The sequence below is a fragment of the Zeugodacus cucurbitae genome, chromosome X, assembly GCF_028554725.1.
Source record: "Zeugodacus cucurbitae isolate PBARC_wt_2022May chromosome X, idZeuCucr1.2, whole genome shotgun sequence".
NCBI classification, from domain to species: domain Eukaryota; kingdom Metazoa; phylum Arthropoda; class Insecta; order Diptera; family Tephritidae; genus Zeugodacus; species Zeugodacus cucurbitae.
The window spans coordinates 2,432,009-2,453,803 of NC_071672.1; the positions used below are offsets into that span (position 1 = coordinate 2,432,009).

At 37.9% G+C, this 21,795-nt stretch overlaps 1 protein-coding gene across 3 annotated transcripts; it reads right to left on the bottom strand.

Moving 5' to 3' along the window:
• Nucleotides 1-11,122: 11,122 nt before the first annotated feature.
• On the bottom strand, nucleotides 11,123-19,932 carry LOC128922933 (uncharacterized). Of its 3 annotated transcripts, none has more exons than XM_054235347.1 (2): nucleotides 19,443-19,932; nucleotides 11,123-12,290 (listed from the first exon to the last, which is right to left on the bottom strand). In XM_054235347.1, exon 2 carries the CDS (start codon nucleotides 12,282-12,284, stop codon nucleotides 11,631-11,633), a length of 654 nt encoding a protein of 217 aa, XP_054091322.1. In that variant the 5' UTR covers nucleotides 12,285-12,290; nucleotides 19,443-19,932; the 3' UTR covers nucleotides 11,123-11,630. The 3 variants fall into 3 exon arrangements, with proteins under 3 accessions (XP_054091322.1, XP_054091321.1, XP_054091323.1); XM_054235346.1 differs by having other exon boundaries at nucleotides 18,528-19,932; XM_054235348.1 differs by lacking the exon at nucleotides 19,443-19,932 and adding an exon at nucleotides 12,510-12,882.
• Nucleotides 19,933-21,795: the final 1,863 nt, after the last annotated feature.

A 21,795-nucleotide genomic window follows, 5' to 3' on the forward strand; every position in this document is an offset into this window, starting at 1 on the left:
TGTCTTGTCTTGTCTTGTCTTGTCTTGTCTTGTCTTGTCTTGTCTTGTCTTGTCTTGTCTTGTCTTGTCTTGTCTTGTCTTGTCTTGTCTTGTCTTGTCTTGTCTTGTCTTGACTTGTCTTGTCTTGTCTTGTCTTGTCTTGTCTTGTCTTGTCTTGGCTTGTCTTGTCTTGTCTTGTCTTGTCTTGTCTTGTCTTGTCTTGTCTTGTCTTGTCTTGTCTTGTCTTGACTTGTCTTGTCTTGTCTTGTCTTGTCTTGTCTTGTCTTGTCTTGTCTTGTCTTGTCTTGTCTTGTCTTGTCTTGTCTTGTCTTGTCATGTCATGCCATGTCGTATGTTGTGTTGTTTTGTCTTGTCTGGTTTTGTCTTGTTTTGTCTTGTCTTGTCTTGTCTTGTCTTTTCTTTTCTTGTCTTGTCTTGTCTTGTCTTGTCTTGTCTTGTCTTGTCTTGTCTTGTGTTGTGTTGTCTTGTCTTGTCTTGTCTTGTCTTGTCTTGTCTTGTCTTGTCTTTTCTTTTCTTGTCTTGTCTTGTCTTGTCTTGTCTTGTCTTGTCTTGTCTTGTCTTGTCTTGTCTTGTCTTGTCTTGTCTTGTCTTGTCTTGTCTTGTCTTGTCTTGTCTTGTCTTGTCTTGTCTTGTCTTGTCTTGTCTTGTCTTGTCTTGTCTTGTCTTGTTTTTTCTTGTCTTGTCTTGTCTTATGTTGTCTTGTCTTGTCTTTTCTTTTCTTTTCTTGTCTTGTCTTGTCTTGTCTTGTCTTGTCTTGTCTTGTCTTGTCTTGTCTTGTCTTGTCTTGTCTTGTCTTGTCTTGTCTTGTCTTGTCTTGTCTTGTCTTGTCTTGTCTTGTCTTGTCTTGTCTTGTCTTGTCTTGTCTTGTCTTGTCTTGTCTTGTCTTGTCTTGTCTTGTCTTGTCTTGTCTTGTCTTGTCTTGTCTTGTCTTGTCTTGTCTTGTCTTGTCTTGTGTTGTGTTGTCTTGTCTTGTCTTGTCTTGTCTTGTCTTGTCTTGTCTTGTCGTGTCGTGTCTTGTCTTGTCTTGTCTTGTCTTGTCTTGTCTTGTCTTATCATGTCATGTCGTATGTTTTGTTGTTTTGTCTTGTCTTGATTTGTCTTGTCATGTCTTATCTTGTCTTGTCTTGTCTTGTCTTGTCTTGTCTTGTCTTGTCTTGTGTTGTCTTGTCTTGTCTTGTCTTGTCTTGTCTTGTCTTGTCTTGTCGTGTCATGTCTTGTCTTGTCTTGTCTTGTCTTGTCTTGTCTTGTCTTGTCTTGTCTTGTCTTTTCTTTTCTTGTCTTGTCTTGTCTTGTCTTGTCTTGTCTTGTCTTGTCTTGTCTTGTCTTGTCTTGTCTTGTCTTGTCTTGTCTTGTCTTGTCTTGTCTTGTCTTGTCTTGTCTTGTCTTGTCTTGTCTTGTCTTGTCTTGTCTTGTCTTGTTTTTTCTTGTCTTGTCTTGTCTTATGTTGTCTTGTCTTGTCTTTTCTTTTCTTTTCTTGTCTTGTCTTGTCTTGTGTTGTCATGCCATGCCATGTCGTATGTTGTGTTGTTTTGTCTTGTCTTGTTTTGTCTTGTCATGTCTTATCTTGTCTTGTCTTGTCTTATGTTGTCTTGTCTTGTCTTTTCTTTTCTTTTCTTGTCTTGTCTTGTCTTGTGTTGTCATGTCCCATGTTTTTTGTTGTTTTGTCTTGTCTTGATTTGTCTTGTCTTGTCTTGTCTTGTCTTGTCTTGTCTTGTCTTGTCTTGTCTTGTCTTGTCTTGTCTTGTCTTGTCTTGTCTTGTCTTGTCTTGTCTTGTCTTGTCTTGTCTTGTCTAGTCTTGTCTTGTCTTGTCTTGTCTTGTCTTTTCTTGTCTTGTCTTGTCTTGTCTTGTCTTGTCTTGTCTTGTCTTGTCTTGTCTTGTCTTGTCCTGTCCTGTCGTGTGTTGTGTTGTTTTGTCTTGTCTTGTGTTGTTTTGTCGTGTTTTGTCTTGTCTTGTCTTGTCATGTCATGTCATGTCATGTGTTGTTTTGTCTTGTCTTGTCTTGTTTTGTCTTGTCTTGTCTTGTCTTGTCTTGTCTTGTCTTGTCTTGTCTTGTCTTGTCTTGTTTTGTCTTGTCTTTTCTTTTCTTGTGTTGTCTTGTCTTGTCTTGTCTTGTCTTGTCATGCCATGTCGTATGTTGTGTTGTTTTGTCTTGTCTTGTCTTGTCATGTCTTATCTTGTCTTGTCTTGTCTTGTCTTGTCTTGTCTTTTCTTTTCTTGTGTTGTCTTGTCTTGTCTTGTCTTGTCTTGTCTTTTCTTTTCTTGTCTTGTCTTGTCTTGTCTTGTCTTGTCATGCCATGTCGTATGTTGTGTTGTTTTGTCTTGTCTTGTTTTGTCTTGTCATGTCTTGTCTTGTGTTGTCTTGTCTTGTCTTTTCTTTTCTTGTCTTGTCTTGTCTTGTGTTGTCATGTCATGCCATGTCGTATGTTGTGTTGTTTTGTCTTGTCTTGTTTTGTCTTGTCATGTCTTATCTTGTCTTGTCTTGTCTTGTCTTGTCTTGTCTTGTTTTGTCTTGTCTTGTCTTGTCTTGTCTTGTCTTGTCTTGTCTTGTCTTGTCTTGTCTTGTCTTGTCTTGTCTTGTCTTGTCTTGTCTTGTCTTGTCTTGTCTTGTCTTGTCTTGTCTTGTCTTGTCTTGTCTTGTCTTGACTTGTCTTGTCTTGTCTTGTCTTGTCTTGTCTTGTCTTGTCTTGGCTTGTCTTGTCTTGGCTTGTCTTGTCTTGTCTTGTCTTGTCTTGTCTTGTCTTGTCTTCTCTTGTCTTGTCTTGTCTTGTCTTGTCTTGACTTGTCTTGTCTTGTCTTGTCTTGTCTTGTCTTGTCTTGTCTTTTCTTTTCTTGTCTTGTCTTGTCTTGTCTTGTGTTGTCATGTCATGCCATGTCGTATGTTGTGTTGTTTTGTCTTGTCTTGTTTTGTCTTGTCATGTCTTATCTTGTCTTGTCTTGTCTTGTCTTGTCTTGTTTTGTCTTTTCTTGTCTTGTCTTGTCTTGTGTTGTCATGTCATGCCATGTCGTATGTTGTGTTGTTTTGTCTTGTCTTGTTTTGTCTTGTCATGTCTTATCTTGTCTTGTCTTGTCTTGTCTTGTCTTGTCTTGTCTTGTCATGTCTTGTCTTGTCTTGTCTTGTCTTGTCTTGTCTTGTCTTGTCTTGTCTTGTCTTGTCTTGTCTTGTCTTGTCTTGTCTTGTCTTGTGTTGTCATGTCATGCCATGTCGTATGTTGTGTTGTTTTGTCTTGTCTTGTTTTGTCTTGTCATGTCTTATCTTGTCTTGTCTTGTCTTATGTTGTCTTGTCTTGTCTTTTCTTTCCTTTTCTTGTCTTGTCTTGTCTTGTGTTGTCATGTCGTATGTTTTGTTGTTTTGTCTTGTCTTGATTTGTCTTGTCATGTCTTATCTTGTCTTGTCTTGTCTTGTCTTGTCTTGTCTTGTCTTGTCTTGTCTTGTCTTGTCTTGTCTTGTCTTGTCTTGTCTTGTCTTGTCTTGTCTTGTCTTGTCTTGTCTTGTCTTGTCTTGTCTTGTCTTGTCTTTTCTTTTCTTTTCTTGTCTTGTCTTGTCTTGTCTTGTCTTGTCTTGTCTTGTCTTGTCTTGTCTTGTCTTGTCTTGTCTTGTCTTGTCTTGTCTTGTCTTGTCTTGTCTTGTCTTGTCTTGTCTTGTCTTGTCTTGTCTTGTCTTGTCTTGTCTTGTCTTGTCTTGTCTTGTCTTGTCTTGTCTTGTCTTGTCTTGTCTTGTCTTGTTTTTTCTTGTCTTGTCTTGTCTTATGTTGTCTTGTCTTGTCTTTTCTTTTCTTTTCTTGTCTTGTCTTGTCTTGTGTTGTCATGCCATGCCATGTCGTATGTTGTGTTGTTTTGTCTTGTCTTGTTTTGTCTTGTCATGTCTTATCTTGTCTTGTCTTGTCTTATGTTGTCTTGTCTTGTCTTTTCTTTTCTTTTCTTGTCTTGTCTTGTCTTGTGTTGTCATGCCATGCCATGTCGTATGTTGTGTTGTTTTGTCTTGTCTTGTTTTGTCTTGTCATGTCTTATCTTGTCTTGTCTTGTCTTATGTTGTCTTGTCTTGTCTTTTCTTTTCTTTTCTTGTCTTGTCTTGTCTTGTGTTGTCATGTCCCATGTTTTTTGTTGTTTTGTCTTGTCTTGATTTGTCTTGTCATGTCTTATCTTGTCTTGTCTTGTCTTGTCTTGTCTTGTCTTGTCTTGTCATGTCTTGTCTTGTCTTGTCTTGTCTTGTCTTGTCTTGTCTTGTCTTGTCTTGTCTTTTCTTTTCTTTTCTTGTCTTGTCTTGTCTTGTCTTGTGTTGTCATGTCATGCCATGTCGTATGTTGTGTTGTTTTGTCTTGTCTTGTTTTGTCTTGTCATGTCTTATCTTGTCTTGTCTTGTCTTGTCTTGTCTTGTCTTGTCTTGTCATGTCTTGTCTTGTCTTGTCTTGTCTTGTCTTGTCTTGTCTTGTCTTGTCTTGTCTTGTCTTGTCTTGTCTTTTCTTGTCTTGTCTTGTGTTGTCATGTCATGCCATGTCGTATGTTGTGTTGTTTTGTCTTGTCTTGTTTTGTCTTGTCATGTCTTATCTTGTCTTGTCTTATGTTGTCTTGTCTTGTCTTTTCTTTCCTTTTCTTGTCTTGTCTTGTCTTGTGTTGTCATGTCGTATGTTTTGTTGTTTTGTCTTGTCTTGATTTGTCTTGTCATGTCTTATCTTGTCTTGTCTTGTCTTGTCTTGTCTTGTCTTGTCTTGTCTTGTCTTGTCTTGTCTTGTCTTGTCTTGTCTTGTCTTGTCTTGTCTTGTCTTGTCTTGTCTTGTCTTGTCTTGTCTTGTCTTGTCTTGTCTTTTCTTTTCTTTTCTTTTCTTGTCTTGTCTTGTCTTGTCTTGTCTTGTCTTGTCTTGTCTTGTCTTGTCTTGTCTTGTCTTGTCTTGTCTTGTCTTGTCTTGTCTTGTCTTGTCTTGTCTTGTCTTGTCTTGTCTTGTCTTGTCTTGTCTTGTCTTGTCTTGTCTTGTCTTGTCTTGTCTTGTCTTGTCTTGTCTTGTCTTGTCTTGTCTTTTGTTGTGTTGTCTTGTCTTGTCTTGTCTTGTCTTGTCTTGTCTTGTCTTGTCTTGTCTTGTCTTGTCTTGTCTTGTCTTGTCTTGTCTTGTCTTGTCTTGTCTTATCATGTCATGTCGTATGTTTTGTTGTTTTGTCTTGTCTTGTTTTGTCTTGTCATGTCTTATCTTGTCTTGTCTTGTCTTGTCTTGTCTTGTCTTGTCTTGTGTTGTCTTGTCTTGCCTTGTCTTGTGTTGTTTGTCTTGTCTTGTCTTGTCTTGTCTTGTCTTGTGTTGTGTTGTGTTGTCTTGTCTTGTCTTGTCTTGTCTTGTCTTGTCTTGTCTTGTCTTGTCGTGTCGTGTCTTGTCTTGTCTTGTCTTGTCTTATCTTGTCTTATCTTGTCTTGTCTTGTCTTGTCTTGTCTTGTCTTGTCTTGTCTTGTCTTGTGTTGTCTTGTCTTGTCTTGTCGTGTCGTGTCTTGTCTTGTCTTGTCTTGTCTTGTCTTGTCTTGTCTTGTCTTGTCTTGTCTTGTCTTGTCTTGTCTTGTCTTGTCTTGTCTTTTCTTTTCTTGTCTTGTCTTGTCTTGTCTTGTCTTGTCTTGTCTTGTCTTGTCTTGTCTTGTCTTGTCTTGTCTTGTCTTGTCTTGTCTTGTCTTGTCTTGTCTTGTCTTGTCTTGTCTTGTCTTGTCTTGTCTTGTCTTGTCTTGTCTTGTCTTGTCTTGTCTTGTCTTGTCTTGTCTTGTCTTGTCTTGTCTTGTCTTGTCTTGTCTTGTTTTTTCTTGTCTTGTCTTGTCTTATGTTGTCTTGTCTTGTCTTTTCTTTTCTTTTCTTGTCTTGTCTTGTCTTGTGTTGTCATGCCATGCCGTATGTTGTGTTGTTTTGTCTTGTCTTGTTTTGTCTTGTCATGTCTTATCTTGTCTTGTCTTGTCTTATGTTGTCTTGTCTTGTCTTTTCTTTTCTTTTCTTGTCTTGTCTTGTCTTGTGTTGTCATGCCATGCCATGTCGTATGTTGTGTTGTTTTGTCTTGTCTTGTTTTGTCTTGTCATGTCTTATCTTGTCTTGTCTTGTCTTATGTTGTCTTGTCTTGTCTTTTCTTTTCTTTTCTTGTCTTGTGTTGTCATGTCCCATGTTTTTTGTTGTTTTGTCTTGTCTTGATTTGTCTTGTCATGTCTTATCTTGTCTTGTCTTGTCTTGTCTTGTCTTGTCTTGTCTTGTCTTGTGTTGTCTTGTCTTGTCTTGTCTTGTCTTGTCTTGTCTTGTCTTGTCTTGTCTTGTCTTGTCTTGTCTTGTCTTGTCTTGTCTTGTCTTGTCTTGTCTTGTCTTGTCTTGTTTTTTCTTGTCTTGTCTTGTCTTATGTTGTCTTGTCTTGTCTTTTCTTTTCTTTTCTTGTCTTGTCTTGTCTTGTGTTGTCATGTCATGCCATGTCGTATGTTGTGTTGTTTTGTCTTGTCTTGTTTTGTCTTGTCATGTCTTATCTTGTCTTGTCTTGTCGTATGTTGTCTTGTCTTGTCTTTTCTTTTCTTTTCTTGTCTTGTCTTGTCTTGTGTTGTCATGTCGTATGTTTTGTTGTTTTGTCTTGTCTTGATTTGTCTTGTCATGTCTTATCTTGTCTTGTCTTGTCTTGTCTTGTCTTGTCTTGTCTTGTCTTGTCTTGTCTTGTCTTGTCTTGTCTAGTCTTGTCTTGTCTTGTCTTGTCTTGTCTTGTCTTGTCTTGTCTTTTCTTGTCTTGTCTTGTCTTGTCTTGTCTAGTCTTGTCTTGTCTTGTCTTGTCTTGTCTTGTCTTGTCTTGTCTTTTCTTGTCTTGTCTTGTCTTGTCTTGTCTTGTCTTGTCTTGTCTTGTCTTGTCTTGTCTTGTCTTCTCTTGTCTTGTCTTGCCTTGTCTTGTCTTGTCTTGTCTTGTCTTGCCTTGCCTTGTCTTGTCTTGTCTTGTCTTGTCTTGTCTTGTCTTGTCTTGTCTTGTCTTTTCTTTTCTTTTCTTGTCTTGTCTTGTCTTGTGTTGTCATGTCGTATGTTTTGTTGTTTTGTCTTGTCTTGATTTGTCTTGTCATGTCTTATCTTGTCTTGTCTTGTCTTGTCTTGTCTTGTCTTGTCTTGTCTTGTCTTGTCTTGTCTTGTCTAGTCTTGTCTTGTCTTGTCTTGTCTTGTCTTGTCTTGTCTTGTCTTGTGTTGTCTTGTCTTGTCTTGTCTTGTCTTGTCTTGTCTTGTCTTGTCGTGTCGTGTCTTGTCTTGTCTTGTCTTGTCTTGTCTTGTCTTGTCTTGTCTTGTCTTGTCTTATCATGTCATGTCGTATGTTTTGTTGTTTTGTCTTGTCTTGTCTTGTCTTGTCTTATCATGTCATGTCGTATGTTTTGTTGTTTTGTCTTGTCTTGTCTTGTCTTGTCTTGTCTTGTCTTGTCTTGTGTTGTCTTGTCTTGCCTTGTCTTGTGTTGTCTTGTCTTGTCTTGTCTTGTCTTGTCTTGTCTTGTCTTGGCTTGTCTTGTCTTGTCTTGTCTTGTCTTGTCTTGTCTTGTCTTGTCTTGTCTTGTCTTGTCTTTTCTTTTCTTGTCTTGTCTTATCATGTCATGTCGTATGTTTTGTTGTTTTGTCTTGTCTTGTCTTGTCTTGTCTTGTCTTGTCTTGTGTTGTCTTGTCTTGTCTTGTCTTGACTTGTCTTGTCTTGTCTTGTCTTGTCTTGTCTTGTCTTGTCTTGGCTTGTCTTGTCTTGTCTTGTCTTGTCTTGTCTTGTCTTGTCTTGTCTTGTCTTTTCTTTTCTTGTCTTGTCTTGTCTTGTGTTGTCATGTCATGCCATGTCGTATGTTGTGTTGTTTTGTCTTGTCTTGTTTTGTCTTGTCATGTCTTATCTTGTCTTGTCTTGTCTTATGTTGTCTTGTCTTGTCTTTTCTTTTCTTTTCTTGTCTTGTCTTGTCTTGTGTTGTCATGTCGTATGTTTTGTTGTTTTGTCTTGTCTTGATTTGTCTTGTCATGTCTTATCTTGTCTTGCCTTGTCTTGTCTTGTCTTGTCTTGTCTTGTCTTGTCTTGTCTTGTCTTGTCTTGTCTTGTCTTGTCTAGTCTTGTCTTGTCTTGTCTTGTCTTGTCGTGTCTTGTCTTGTCATGCCATGTCGTATGTTGTGTTGTTTTGTCTTGTCTTGTTTTGTCTTGTCTTGTCTTGTCTTGTCTTGTCTTGTCTTGTCTTGTGTTGTCTTGTCTTGTCTTGTCTTGTCTTGTCTTGTCTTGTCTTGTCTTGTCTTGTCGTGTCGTGTCTTGTCTTGTCTTGTCTTGTCTTGTCTTGTCTTGTCTTGTCTTATCATGTCATGTCGTATGTTTTGTTGTTTTGTCTTGTCTTGTCTTGTCTTGTCTTATCATGTCATGTCGTATGTTTTGTTGTTTTGTCTTGTCTTGTCTTGTCTTGTCTTGTCTTGTCTTGTGTTGTCTTGTCTTGCCTTGTCTTGTGTTGTCTTGTCTTGTCTTGTCTTGTCTTGTCTTGTCTTGTCTTGCCTTGTCTTGTCTTGTCTTGTCTTGTCTTGTCTTGTCTTGTCTTGTCTTGTCTTGTCTTGTCTTGTCTTGTCTTGTTTTGTCTTGTCTTGTCTTGTCTAGTCTTGTCTTGTCTTGTCTTTACTTGTCTTGTCTTGTCTTGTCTTGTCTTGTCTTGTCTTGTCTTGTCTTGTCTTGTCTTGTCTTGTCTTGTCCTGTCCTGTCGTGTGTTGTGTTGTTTTGTTTTGTCTTGTGTTGTTTTGTCGTGTTTTGTCTTGTCTTGTCTTGTCATGTCATGTCATGTCATGTGTTGTTTTGTCTTGTCTTGTTTTTGTCTTGTCTTGTCTTGTCTTGTCTTATCTTGTCTTGTCTTGTCTTGTCTTGTTTTGTCTTGTCTTGTCTTGTCTGGTCTTGTCTTGTCTTGTCTTGTCTTGTCTTGTCTTGTCTTGTCTTGTCATGTCATGTCTTGTCTTGTCTTGTCTTGTCTTGTCTTTTCATGCCTTGTCTTGTCTTGTCTTGTCATGTCATGTCATGTCATGTCGTATGTTGTGTTGTTTTGTCTTGTCTTGTTTTGTCTTGTGTTGTCTTGTCTTTTCTTTTCTTGTCTTGTCTTGTCTTGTCCTGTCCTGTCGTGTGTTGTGTTGTTTTGTCTTGTCTTGTCATGTCATGTCATGTCATGTGTTGTTTTGTCTTGTCTTGTCTTGTTTTGTCTTGTCTTGTCTTGTATTGTCTTGTCTTGTGTTGTCTTGTCTTGTCTTGTCTTGTCTTTTCTTGCCTTGTCTTGTCTTGTCTTGTCTTCTCTTGTCATGTCATGTCATGTTGTATGTTGTGTTGTTTTGACTTGTCTTGTTTTGTCTTATCTTGTCTTGTCTTGTCTTTTCTTTTCTTGTCTTGTCTTGTCTTGTCTTGTCTTGTCTTGTCTTGTCTTGTCTTTTCTTGTCTTGTCTTGTATTGTCTTGTCTTGTCTTTTCTTTTCTTTTCTTTTCTTGTCTTGTCTTGTCTTGTCTTGTCTTGTCTTGTCTTGTCTTGTCTTGTCTTGTCTTGTCTTGTCTTGTCTTTTCTTGTCTTGTCTTGTCTTGTCTTGTCTTGTCTTGTCTTGTCTTATCTTGTCTTGTCTTGTCTTGTCTTGTCTTGTCTTGTTTTGTCTTGTCTTGTCTTGTCTGGTTTTGTCTTGTCTTGTCTTGTCTTGTCTTGTCTTGTCTTGTCTTGTCTTGTCTTGTCTTGTCTTGTCTTGTCTTGTCTTGTCTTGTCATGTCATGTCTTGTCTTGTCTTGTCTTGTCTTTTCATGTCTTGTCTTGTCTTGTCTTGTCATGTCATGTCATGTCATGTCGTATGTTGTGTTGTTTTGTCTTGTCTTGTTTTGTCTTGTGTTGTCTTGTCTTTTCTTTTCTTGTCTTGTCTTGTCTTGTCCTCTCCTGTCGTGTGTTGTGTTGTTTTGCCTTGTCTTGTCATGTCATGTCATGTCATGTGTTGTTTTGTCTTGTCTTGTCTTGTTTTGTCTTGTCTTGTCTTGTATTGTCTTGTCTTGTGTTGTCTTGTCTTGTCTTGTCTTGTCTTTTCTTGTCTTGTCTTGTCTTGTCTTGTCTTGTCTTGTCTTGTCTTGTCTTGTCTTGTCTTGTCTTGTCTTGTCTTGTCTTGTCTTGTTTTGTCTTGTCTTGTCTTGTCTGGTTTTGTCTTGTCTTGTCTTGTCTTGTCTTGTCTTGTCTTGTCTTGTCTTGTCTTGTCTTGTCTTGTCTTGTCTTGTCTTGTCTTGTCATGTCATGTCTTGTCTTGTCTTGTCTTGTCTTTTCATGTCTTGTCTTGTCTTGTCTTGTCATGTCATGTCATGTCATGTCGTATGTTGTGTTGTTTTGTCTTGTCTTGTTTTGTCTTGTGTTGTCTTGTCTTTTCTTTTCTTGTCTTGTCTTGTCTTGTCCTCTCCTGTCGTGTGTTGTGTTGTTTTGCCTTGTCTTGTCATGTCATGTCATGTCATGTGTTGTTTTGTCTTGTCTTGTCTTGTTTTGTCTTGTCTTGTCTTGTATTGTCTTGTCTTGTGTTGTCTTGTCTTGTCTTGTCTTGTCTTTTCTTGTCTTGTCTTGTCTTGTCTTGTCTTGTCTTGTCTTGTCTTGTCTTGTCTTGTCTTGTCTTGTCTTTTCTTGTCTTGTCTTGTATTGTCTTGTCTTGTCTTTTCTTTTCTTTTCTTGTCTTGTCTTGTCTTGTCTTGTCTTGTCTTGTCTTGTCTTGTCTTGTCTTGTCTTGTCTTGTCTTGTCTTGTCTTGTCTTGTCTTGTCTTGTCTTGTCTTGTCTTGTCTTTTCTTGTCTTGTCTTGTCTTTTCTTTTCTTTTCTTGTCTTGTCTTGTCTTGTCTTGTCTTGTCTTGTCTTGTCTTGTCTTGTCTTGTCTTGTCTTGTCTTGTCTTGTATTGTCTTGTCTTGTCTTTTCTTTTCTTTTCTTGTCTTGTCTTGTCTTGTCTTTTCTTGTCTTGTCTTGTATTGTCTTGTCTTGTCTTTTCTTTTCTTTTCTTGTCTTGTCTTGTCTTGTCTTGTCTTGTCTTGTCTTGTCTTTTCTTGTCTTGTCTTGTATTGTCTTGTCTTGTCTTTTCTTTTCTTTTCTTGTCTTGTCTTGTCTTGTCTTGTCTTATCTTTTCTTGTCTTGTCTTATATTGTCTTGTCTTGTCTTTTCTTTTCTTGTTGAACAAAAACTCACCTTGATGTTCACTTTTGATTATCGAATCCCTTTTTTTAAAGGAAGAAAGAAACGCACTTGTTTCGGAATAAACGTTATAAATATTTATTGAATTTAATAATATTACACAATAATTCACGAATTATTTATGTATTTATATTGAACAACGTTATGATAAATGTATGTATCGTTAGTGATTTTAGTTTACAAAAATGGTTGTATTAAAAATGGATGTTAAATGTTGAAACATATAAGCGGGTGCCAAATATCGGAAAACCGGGATGCTGCGAACACGGAGGTGCGATGCGAACGACGTTATCGAAAAGAAAGGTGAAGTGCTATCCTTTCTATTCCTTTTTGTTAAAGTTTGTATGCTGTCATCGTGTTTTGATGTATGTGTGTGTGTGTGTGTTAACGTGTAGTGTTCTCTGGCGTGATGAGGTGGATGTAGTGTGGTGAAATGATATGAGTGTGTTTTTCGTTTTGACTCATTTAGCCATCCCGGCCCCCCTAGGCGAATGTTTAGCCTAGAAGCCGCTGTAACTGCTGTAGCGTGGCTACGACGCTGCTGAGGCCTGTTGACCGGCGGGATTGCGGCCTAGGCTGCTGACGTCGTGCTGATGTGGCACGGTGTTGCCAGTGACGGGATTCTGCAGACGGGGGTCCACGCCGGCGGTATTGTATCAAAGGCGCTCTTTGAGAACGCCTGATGTTATCACTGGTGCGAGGAGCCGCTTGTCGCCCTGCGTCGCGTCTGGTAGTGCGGTGCAGCAGCGTGTGATGCGAACGCACACAGATTTGGCAGCGATTGTTGGACGGGCACTCCTGCGTTGCGTGAGTAGTTCCCAGGCAATTTAGGCAATAGCCGTGTGCCTGTGCAACTTGTTGGCGTTGCATCGGTGGCATGCCTTTAAAAATGCCGCAGTGCGATAGTCGATGCGGGCGTCGACACAATGGGCATCGAATGCGCTGCAAATCCGCTGTTAGTGCGGGTGATGCTGGTGTTGATGCCATGCTATTGCCCGGGGCCGTTGGCGCGGTGGTGCCTGTTGTTGGTTGAGGCACGGCGGTTGGAATGGTGGTCCGGCGTGCTGCGATTGGGGCAGTTCCAGGGCGCGGAGCGGGAACAACCGAACGCATAGTTGGCGTTGATGGTGATGCCATTTCTACGTCCATATTGCTCTGTATAGAAAAATTGTTATATTAGTTATATGTATTGTGGAGTCAACAATAATATGAACATGAGTGCCACGTTATGTGGCATGCATAGATTGTTATTTCTTATCGGACATTTATGTTAGGGTTTTATGGCGTTTTTTGATGTTCGAGGTTTCGAGTTTGTAAGCGGTTTATCTGTTTTAACGATTTATTAATTAACATTCGGTTTTCGAGTATATTTACGTTTCTTTATCTTCGGCGTTTGGCAGAAAGCATAATTTGACGAGCGGTCTGGTTAGCGTTCCGGTTTGGGTACGGAGATCAACTACTCGAACATGACCGTCGGAGCTGTAGTGAAGCTGCTTTATGCGTCCAAGTCGCCATTCCGAAGGTGGGAGACAATCGTCTTGTATAAGGACACAATCTCCAAGTTTTGGTTCTTTTCCTTGAACTTTCCAGCGGTATCTCTTGTGGAGGTCCTTGATATAGTCTTCCTTCCATCTACGGCTGAAATCATGATGGAGAATTTTAATTCGTTCCCATCTGTTTAATAAGGATAGCGACTCCACGCCTGGCTCAGGTATGGCCAGAATGGGTGCTCCTTTGAGAAAATGCCCGGGGGTTAAGGCTGTCGTAGGGATCTTGCGAGAGTGGTGAGATAGGTCTAGAGTTAAGAACGGCTTCGATACGAGCGAGTAGTGTGGTAAACTCCTCATAATTGAACTTATGGTTACCTGCCGTTTTCTTTAAATGGAATTTGAAGCTTTTTACTGCTGATTCCCAAAGTCCGCCCATGTGTGGAGAACATGGTGGTATGAATTGCCAATCGATCCCTTGGGGTGCATATTTTTTGACAATTTCAGGGGCTACTTCTTGGCTGAATTGTAAAAACTCCCTTTCTGTGGCTCTTTGAGCTCCGACAAAGTTTTTTCCATTGTCGCTCATAATTTTTAAAGGAAATCCACGTCGTCCGACAAATCGTGCAAATGCTGCAAGAAAAGCCGCAGTAGTCAGATCGGAACATAGCTCTAGGTGTACTGCCTTTGTCGTAAAACATACAAAGACAGCCACATACCCTTTTCTAAATGAGGAAGACCTTAACATCGAGGCCTTTATCTGGAAAGGTCCAGCAAAATCAACCCCAGTGATGGTAAAGGGTAGAGCATAATTGCAGCGTTCAGGTGGTAAGGCTGCCATGATCTGCGTACGCATCTTGTGCTTGTATATCGTACACTGTTTACACATGAAGATGGTTCTTTTAATTTGTGGCTTTAGTCGCGGTATATAAAATTCTTGCCGGACCATTTGTTGCATCAGGCGATGCTCACCATGCAGTGTAAGCTGATGGAGATATATCAGAAATAAATTGGTAAAACGGGATTTCTCTGGAATAATAATGGGATATCGTTCGTTATAACTAAGGCTGGAATTTGCTAGTCTTCCATTTGCCCGTATTAATCCCTTAGCGTCCAGGAATGGGTTAAGGACGAGAAGTGAGCTTCCTTTTTCGAGAGGTCGTTTTTCCAGTAGCTTTGATTTCTCTCGGCTGAAATAGCGAGTTTGGGTATATAAGATGAGACTGACCTTGGCATGTTGCAAGTCGGAATGAGTTAGTTGTGCGCAATGATCACTTGATATTCCCTTAATTTTTTGTTTAATCCTTTGGATGAATTTATGGATGTAAGCGATTACCCTTAGTGCTCTAGGGAATGATGAAAATCGGTGGAGAATATCATCCTCTTCGGGAGTGATATGAAAATTTTCAATTTTCCGACTTTCCGGCGGAATTATATTCCGAGCAGGAGATTTTGGCCAGAATTCTTGTGACTCTGTTAGCCATGTAGGACCGTTCCACCAGAGTGTAGTGCTGGTGAGGTGAAGTGGTTTGCAACCTCTTGTGCCAAGATCCGCTGGGTTATCTGCACTTGCAACATGTTGCCATTTTGTTGGGCCAACTAAGTCTAATATTTGAGATATACGGTTAGAGACATACGTCTTCCAAGTATAGGGTGGTTTTTCTAACCATGCTAGAACTATTTCTGAGTCTGACCAAAGATACATTTTGTGATCGTTTAATTGGAGATGGGTTTGAACTATTGAAATTAATTTTGCTAACAGAAGGGCGCCATTCAGTTCGAGCCGTGGCAGGCTTAGTGTCTTCAAAGGTGCAACTTTGGCTTTGGCTACCAAAAGATGTGAAGATATTTTACTATCGTACTGAGTTCGTACGTAGACAGTTGCGCAATATGCCTTTTCAGAGGCGTCACAGAAACCGTGTAATTCTACATTAATGTCAGGGCTGAAGTTTACCCATCGAGGGATTCGAATTTCTGATATAGTGTGTAAGTTGTTAGCAAATTGAACCCATTTTGTTAAGCGTATAGGTTTTACCTGTTCATCCCATTCAGTGCCATCTTGCCACAATTCTTGAATGAGGATTTTGGCTTGAATCATTATTGGCGAAAGCCATCCTGCGGGGTCGAAAAGTTTTGCCACCGAGGAAAGTATTTGGCGTTTGGTTATGGCGGACATTGCAGATATTGACTCAATTGTATATGAGAATTGATCTGTTATCGCATTCCATTGAATCCCTAGTGTTTTTGTTGTACTAGCCTTTTCAAACTTAAGGAAGTCTGTATCTAATAAGTCTTCCTTTTTTATATCTTTTATTATTTCGGGGTGGTTTGATGTAATTTTCTTGAGGGGAAACCCTGCTGAATTAAGTGCTTTGATCACTTGAGATAGTGATTCGCTCGCTAATGGGATACTGTGGCTACCTGATAGTATGTCGTCCACGTATGTTTGTGTTTGCAACACAGAAGATGCTAGGGGCAAATTAGTTTCGCATGTTTTTGCAACTTCATGTAATGTCCTAATGGCTAAATAAGGTGCGCAATTGATGCCAAAGGTAACTGTTTTAAGTTTGTAGTCGCTAATTGGACTATTAATTGAATTGCGGAAGACTATGCGTTGGAAATCTTGGTCATCTTCATGTACCATAATTTGCCTGTACATTTTTTCAACGTCTCCGTTAAAAACGTATTTAAACATGCGCCAATTTAGTATTAGCAACATGAGGTCAGGTTGTAATGTTGGCCCTGTGTATAGTACGTCATTGAGTGATTTGCCTGAGCTCGTACATTTTGAGGCATTGAAAACCACTCGTACTTTCGTTGTGATTTTATCTGGTCTTATTACCCCATGATGTGGAAGGTAAAAAGACAAATATCTACCTTTGGAAATTTTCTCATATGGTACAGTCTCTTCCATATGATTGAGGTCAAGATATTCCTCCATCACATTATCATATGCTGATTTAAGCTCACTTTTCTTTATCAGGCTTTTTTCCATGCTTAGGAATTGCTGGACTGCTGATATTCTAGAGTGGCCAAGAGCTGTGGTTTCTGGAAAAGTAGGTTTGAATGGGAGTCGCACAACATAACGACCATGTTCGTTTCTTGTTGTTGTGGACTTGTAGTAGGCTTCGCATGCCTGGTCTTCTTCTGAAAGTTGAGTGATTTGAGGTAATTCTTCTACTTCCCAGAATTTTTTAAGTTGGTTATTTAAATATTCGTTTGTGATGTTTTCCACTTGTGTTGTGAAAGAATTTATTTTTTCAGTGACTTGGCCACTTATAATCCACCCAAAGATTGTATTTTGGGCTAACAATTTATTGGAGATTTTCTCATTACCTTCAAGAATTATTTGAGGTATTAAGTCACTGCCTAATAATATGTCGATTTGGGATGGGGTATGACAGTTGGGATCTGCTAACTTGAGATGTGAGCATTTTTCCCAGTGTTTTTTATTAACTTCATAGCTTGGAAGCAAATTTGTAAGTTGCGGTAAAACGATGGCTTGCGCATCTATTCTAATATCCGCACTTGGAGATACTATGGTGATTGGGCATATTTTGTTGGAATTTTGAATAATGCTCCCGCCCATTCCCGAGATTTGAAAGTTAGAATGTTTTATTGGCAGTGGTGGATTTTACTCGACTCATTTTGATGACTTGATATATTCATATTTTGGCTGCCCATTCGCTCAGCTATCTCGTACTGAGCAGCGAGGAATTTCTTCATTTGCTCCCAAGTGGGCATTACTCTTCTATCGTCAAGTGATTGCTCCCATCGTAGTACCGCAGCCTGAGGGAGTTTTTCTGTACAGATAGTTACTATCATATGGTCCCAATATTCTACGGGAGAATTTTGTGTTTTTAACACTGACAGGCAATTAGTCACTGTCGAGTAAAATTTTTGATATTCCTGGCTGGATTCTTGTTTAATTTTTGGATAATGTAATATAGTTTTTATAGGGTTTTCTATCATTACCCTTTTATTTTCATATCTTTGAACTAGTGCATCCCAAGCCAGCTTAAAATTGTCGCCATTTACATCGAATTGCTTGACGATAATGCCTGCTTCCCCTTGTGTCTTGTACCTTAGTTGGAATAGCTTTTGTGCTTCTGCAAGTCTAGGATGGTTTATGTAAAGGGCTGTGAACATGTCCCGGAAGGACGGCCATTGTTCATAACATCCAGTAAAAACTTCAGTATCACAAGTTGGTACATTTAGATACATGCCTTTATCTAGGTCTTCTTTTGTTGTTGTGACTTCTCTGGGAGGGGTAGTAGTGGCGCTATTTGGCCTTAATACATTTAACTGTTCGCTTATCATTCCCTTTATTATTTCTTTATGACCACGGCAATTATTTAATTTGGCTGTCGCCGAAGCTTTTATGTTTTCTGGGAGTTCAGCGTCGTCAGCATCAATTACTGTATCGTACGCTGCCAGAAGGCGTGCCCATATTTCGTGGACACTTTCGAGTTTTACTTTTAAAACCGATTCCGTGGTGTCAGCAATAGGGGAAGCTTTGAATTGCGTGCAATAGTTTATAAAAGTATCACTTTCAGTGATGAATCTTGATAGTAAAGGATCTTTTGATCTTTTTTGTTTTACACTCTGCTATGAGCGTGTAGCTTCTGCAGGTGTGTTTTGTGGTTTATCTTCATCAGCCATTTTCGGAATTTGTAAAAATTGACTTGATTTAGATTCTTTTGAGTCTGTGCTCATTTAGAATTGAAAATTTGATAAGATAAATTGTTTGTTGTTAACTGATAGTGTTAACTGATAAATCTCGAAAACCGAAACTCTTTTTGGAAATAAGAGTTATTAAAATTATTAAATTTGCTAAAATACGCGTTAATCGTTTTTGTTGACCGCACGTTTGTATTTACTTGCGATTTTATATTTATATTATATATTACGGACTTATCCGTATGTCCTTGTATATTAGCGCTCGTAAAAGTGGTAAAGAAGGTCAGTAACCTTTGTACATATGTGTGCACGCTATGTGCCTATTTATGTGCATATGATATGCTGAATTGGTTGGTATACAATCCTGCTTGTTTTTGTAGTACAAAGAACAAGGGGTATTGTTGTAATAATATTTGCCTATACGGACTTAAATTGTTTATATATGTACTTATATATTATAATACTCTTACCAGCTTATACGTGTATTTTGTATTTTAACCGTTTTTTTTTTTTTTTTTTTAGAAAAAATTATATGCTCGCTTTTTTTTTTTTTTTGATTTATTAAGATTTTTATATTTGCATATACCCGGATGTAGGGTGCATTACCGCGTATGCAAATGAATACCGTGTATCTGTTTGTGTAGATATGTATACTTATATTAGCGCGATAAGAAGAGAGCGAGAAAAGAAAAGTGAAAAGGTGATTAACCTCTGCACATGTGGATATATGAGTTAATATGTTTCAATATAATAATTTGTGTTTGAATGTTTGTTTATTTGTATTAGTAAGTACTAAGTTATGTTTGTTGCCTTTATGTATATTAGACTTATGGTTTTGATAAGTGAATATGTAAATATGTATGTTTGAAATTGTTCTCTTTGCTATGGATTTTGTGTGCCTTTTGCTTACCTATTTTATGCAATCCTGCTTACTGTTTGAAAAAACAGAAGGGGTATTGCTTGAAAGTTTTGCAAGTAAATACTTGAATATAATTTGTTGGTTTTCTATTTTCTATAGGTGTGTTTGTGTACACAAGGGTAAGCATATAAGGCCGGAAATGATTACCTTATGTTTTTATATAAATATATTGATTATATATTTTAGCAAACTGTTTTTTATTCCCGTTTTGGAATCGTTCAAACGGATTATATTGGTTTTATATCTGATAAAACCGTTTGATATCATACATATTTACATATGTTAACAAAAATGGAAAGGACTTACTTTGTCTCGCCTCAAGGGGTTTTTGGGAGAATACGTATGTAAAATTGGATAATTTTGTAGTTATTATCCCCTGCTTTTGTTTTAGTTTCCTCCTGTGTTTAGTGATCCTCTACTCCAATTTCCTCCTGTGTTTAATGTTCTTTCCTAATTTCCTCCTTTGTTTAGTGTCCTCTTGCTCCCGTTTCCTCCTTTGTAGATTGTTTCAATATGACTTCGTTGCTTTATTGTGTGATTATATTTTTCTAATTATTTCGCGCCCGATTTATATTTTAAATTTTTGGTGTTTTTATAGTTTTCATTTTATAGTTAGAACGCGCCCGATTTCTGTTTTAAATTTTAGTTTCGCGCGCGTTTGAATTTTATTTTGTTTAACATCTATGTAATTTTTTTGTTTGTTTTTTTCACAGCATTAAACATATATGTATTTTTATTATATTTTTGTTGTTTTGTATTTGTATGTAAAAAGTCGCAGAACAATATAACTTTACAGATTTTAATTATTTTTGTAAATTTTTTTTTTTTATTTTATTTATTACTATTTTTTTTGTTTTTATAAAATTTAGTTATATTTAAATATGTATGTTTTGAATATTTGCACTGCACATTTCTTTATTTGGTAAATATTTTATTCTATTTATATCTGTACCTTTTTGTAGCACAGTGTATACTATATACATATGTATATACTGTATGTACCTTAAATAATATAGGTCACTGCACTTGCTGTTTCGCGAAACCGGTTTTTGGCACAATTTTGTTGTTTGGTTTTCTTTTTTGTTTGATTTTGTTTGTCACTTGTATAATTTTTATTATTTTATTAAACACTTTTTCACATATATGTATATTAATTTTTTTATATTTATTTAGCCACAGTGCCTTTCTTTGTGGCTCGAAGGACCATGAACAAAAACTCACCTTGATGTTCACTTTTGATTATCGAATCCCTTTTTTTAAAGGAAGAAAGAAACGCACTTGTTTCGGAATAAACGTTATAAATATTTATTGAATTTAATAATATTACACAATAATTCACGAATTATTTATGTATTTATATTGAACAACGTTATGATAAATGTATGTATCGTTAGTGATTTTAGTTTACAAAAATGGTTGTATTAAAAATGGATGTTAAATGTTGAAACATATAAGCGGGTGCCAAATATCGGAAAACCGGGATGCTGCGAACACGGAGGTGCGATGCGAACGACGTTATCGAAAAGAAAGGTGAAGTGCTATCCTTTCTATTCCTTTTTGTTAAAGTTTGTATGCTGTCATCGTGTTTTGATGTATGTGTGTGTGTGTGTGTTAACGTGTAGTGTTCTCTGGCGTGATGAGGTGGATGTAGTGTGGTGAAATGATATGAGTGTGTTTTTCGTTTTGACTCATTTAGCCACTTGTCTTGTCTTGTCTTGTCTTGTCTTGTCTTGTCTTGTCTTGTCTTGTCTTGTCTTGTCTTGTCTTGTCTTGTCTTGTCTTTTCTTGTCTTGTCTTGTCTTGTCTTGTCTTGTCTTGTCTTGTCCTGTCCTGTCGTGTGTTGTGTTGTTTTGTCTTGTCTTGTGTTGTTTTGTCGTCTTGTCTTGTCTTGTCTTATCTTGTCTTGTCATGTGTTGTTTTGTCTTGTTTTGTCTTGTCTTGTCTTGTCTGGTCGTGTCATGTCTTGTCTTGTCTTGTCATGTCATGTCATGTCATGTGTTGTTTTGTCTTGTCTTGTTTTGTCTTGTCTTGTCTTGTCTGGTCGTGTCATGTCTTGTCTTGTCTTGTCATGTCATGTCATGTCATGTGTTGTTTTGTCTTGTCTTGTCTTGTTTTGTCTTGTCTTGTCTTGTCTTGTCTTATCTTGTCTTGTCTTGTCTTGTCTTGTCTTGTCTTGTCTTGTGTTGTTTTGTCTTGTCTTGTCATGTCATGTCATGTCATGTGTTGTTTTGTCTTGTCTTGTCTTGTTTTGTCTTGTCTTGTCTTGTATTGTCTTGTCTTGTGTTGTCTTGTCTTGTCTTGTCTTGTCTTGTCTTTTCTTGTCTTGTCTTGTCTTGTCTTGTCTTGTCTTGTCATGTCATGTCATGTCGTATGTTGTGTTGTTTTGACTTGTCTTGTTTTGTCTTATCTTGTCTTGTCTTGTCTTTTCTTTTCTTGTCTTGTCTTGTCTTGTCTTGTCTTGTCTTGTCTTTTCTTGTCTTGTCTTGTATTGTCTTGTCTTGTTTTGTCTTGTGTTGTCTTGTCTTTTCTTTTCTTGTCTTGTCTTGTCTTGTCCTGTCCTGTCGTGTGTTGTGTTGTTTTGTCTTGTCTTGTCATGTCATGTCATGTCATGTGTTGTTTTGTCTTGTCTTGTCTTGTTTTGTCTTGTCTTGTCTTGTATTGTCTTGTCTTGTGTTGTCTTGTCTTGTCCTGTCTTGTCTTGTCTTGTCTTATCTTTTCTTGTCTTGTCTTGTCTTGTCTTGTCATGTCATGTCATTTCGCATGTTGTGTTGTTTTGACTTGTCTTGTTTTGTCTTGTTTTGTCTTGTTTTGTCTTGTTTTGTCTTATCTTGTCTTGTCTTGTCTTGTCTTGTCTTTTCTTGTCTTGTCTTGTATTGTCTTGTCTTGTCTTTTCTTTTCTTTTCTTTTCTTTTCTTGTCTTGTCTTGTCTTGTCTTGTCTTGTCTTGTCTTGTCTTGTCTTGTCATGTCTTGTCTTGTCCTGTCTTGTCTTGTCTTGTCTTGTCTTGTCTTGTCTTGTCTTGTCTTGTCATGTCGTATGTTGTGTTGTTTTGTCTTGTCTTGTTTTGTCTTGTCTTGTCTTGTCGTGTCTTTTCTTTTCTTTTCTTGTCTTGTCTTGTCTTGTCTTGTCTTGTCTTGTCATGTCTTGTCTTGTCTTGTCTTGTCTTGTCTTGTCTTGTCTTGTCTTGTCTTGTCTTGTCTTGTCTTGTCTTGTCTTGTCTTGTCTTGTCTTGTCTTGTCTTGTCTTGTCATGTCATGTCATGTCGTATGTTGTGTTGTTTTGTCTTGTCTTGTTTTGTCTTGTTTTGTCTTGTTTTGTCTTATCTTGTCTTGTCTTGTCTTTTCTTTTCTTGTCTTGTCTTGTCTTGTCATGTCTTGTCTTGTCTTGTCTTGTCTTGTCTTGTCTTGTCTTGTCTTGTCTTGTCTTGTCTTGTCTTGTCTTGTCTTGTCTTGTCTTGTCTTGTCTTGTCTTGTCTTGTCTTGTCTTGTCTTGTCTTGTCTTGTCTTGTCTTGTCTTGTCTTGTCTTGTCTTGTCTTGTCTTGTCTTGTCTTGTCTTGTCTTGCCTTGTCTTGTCT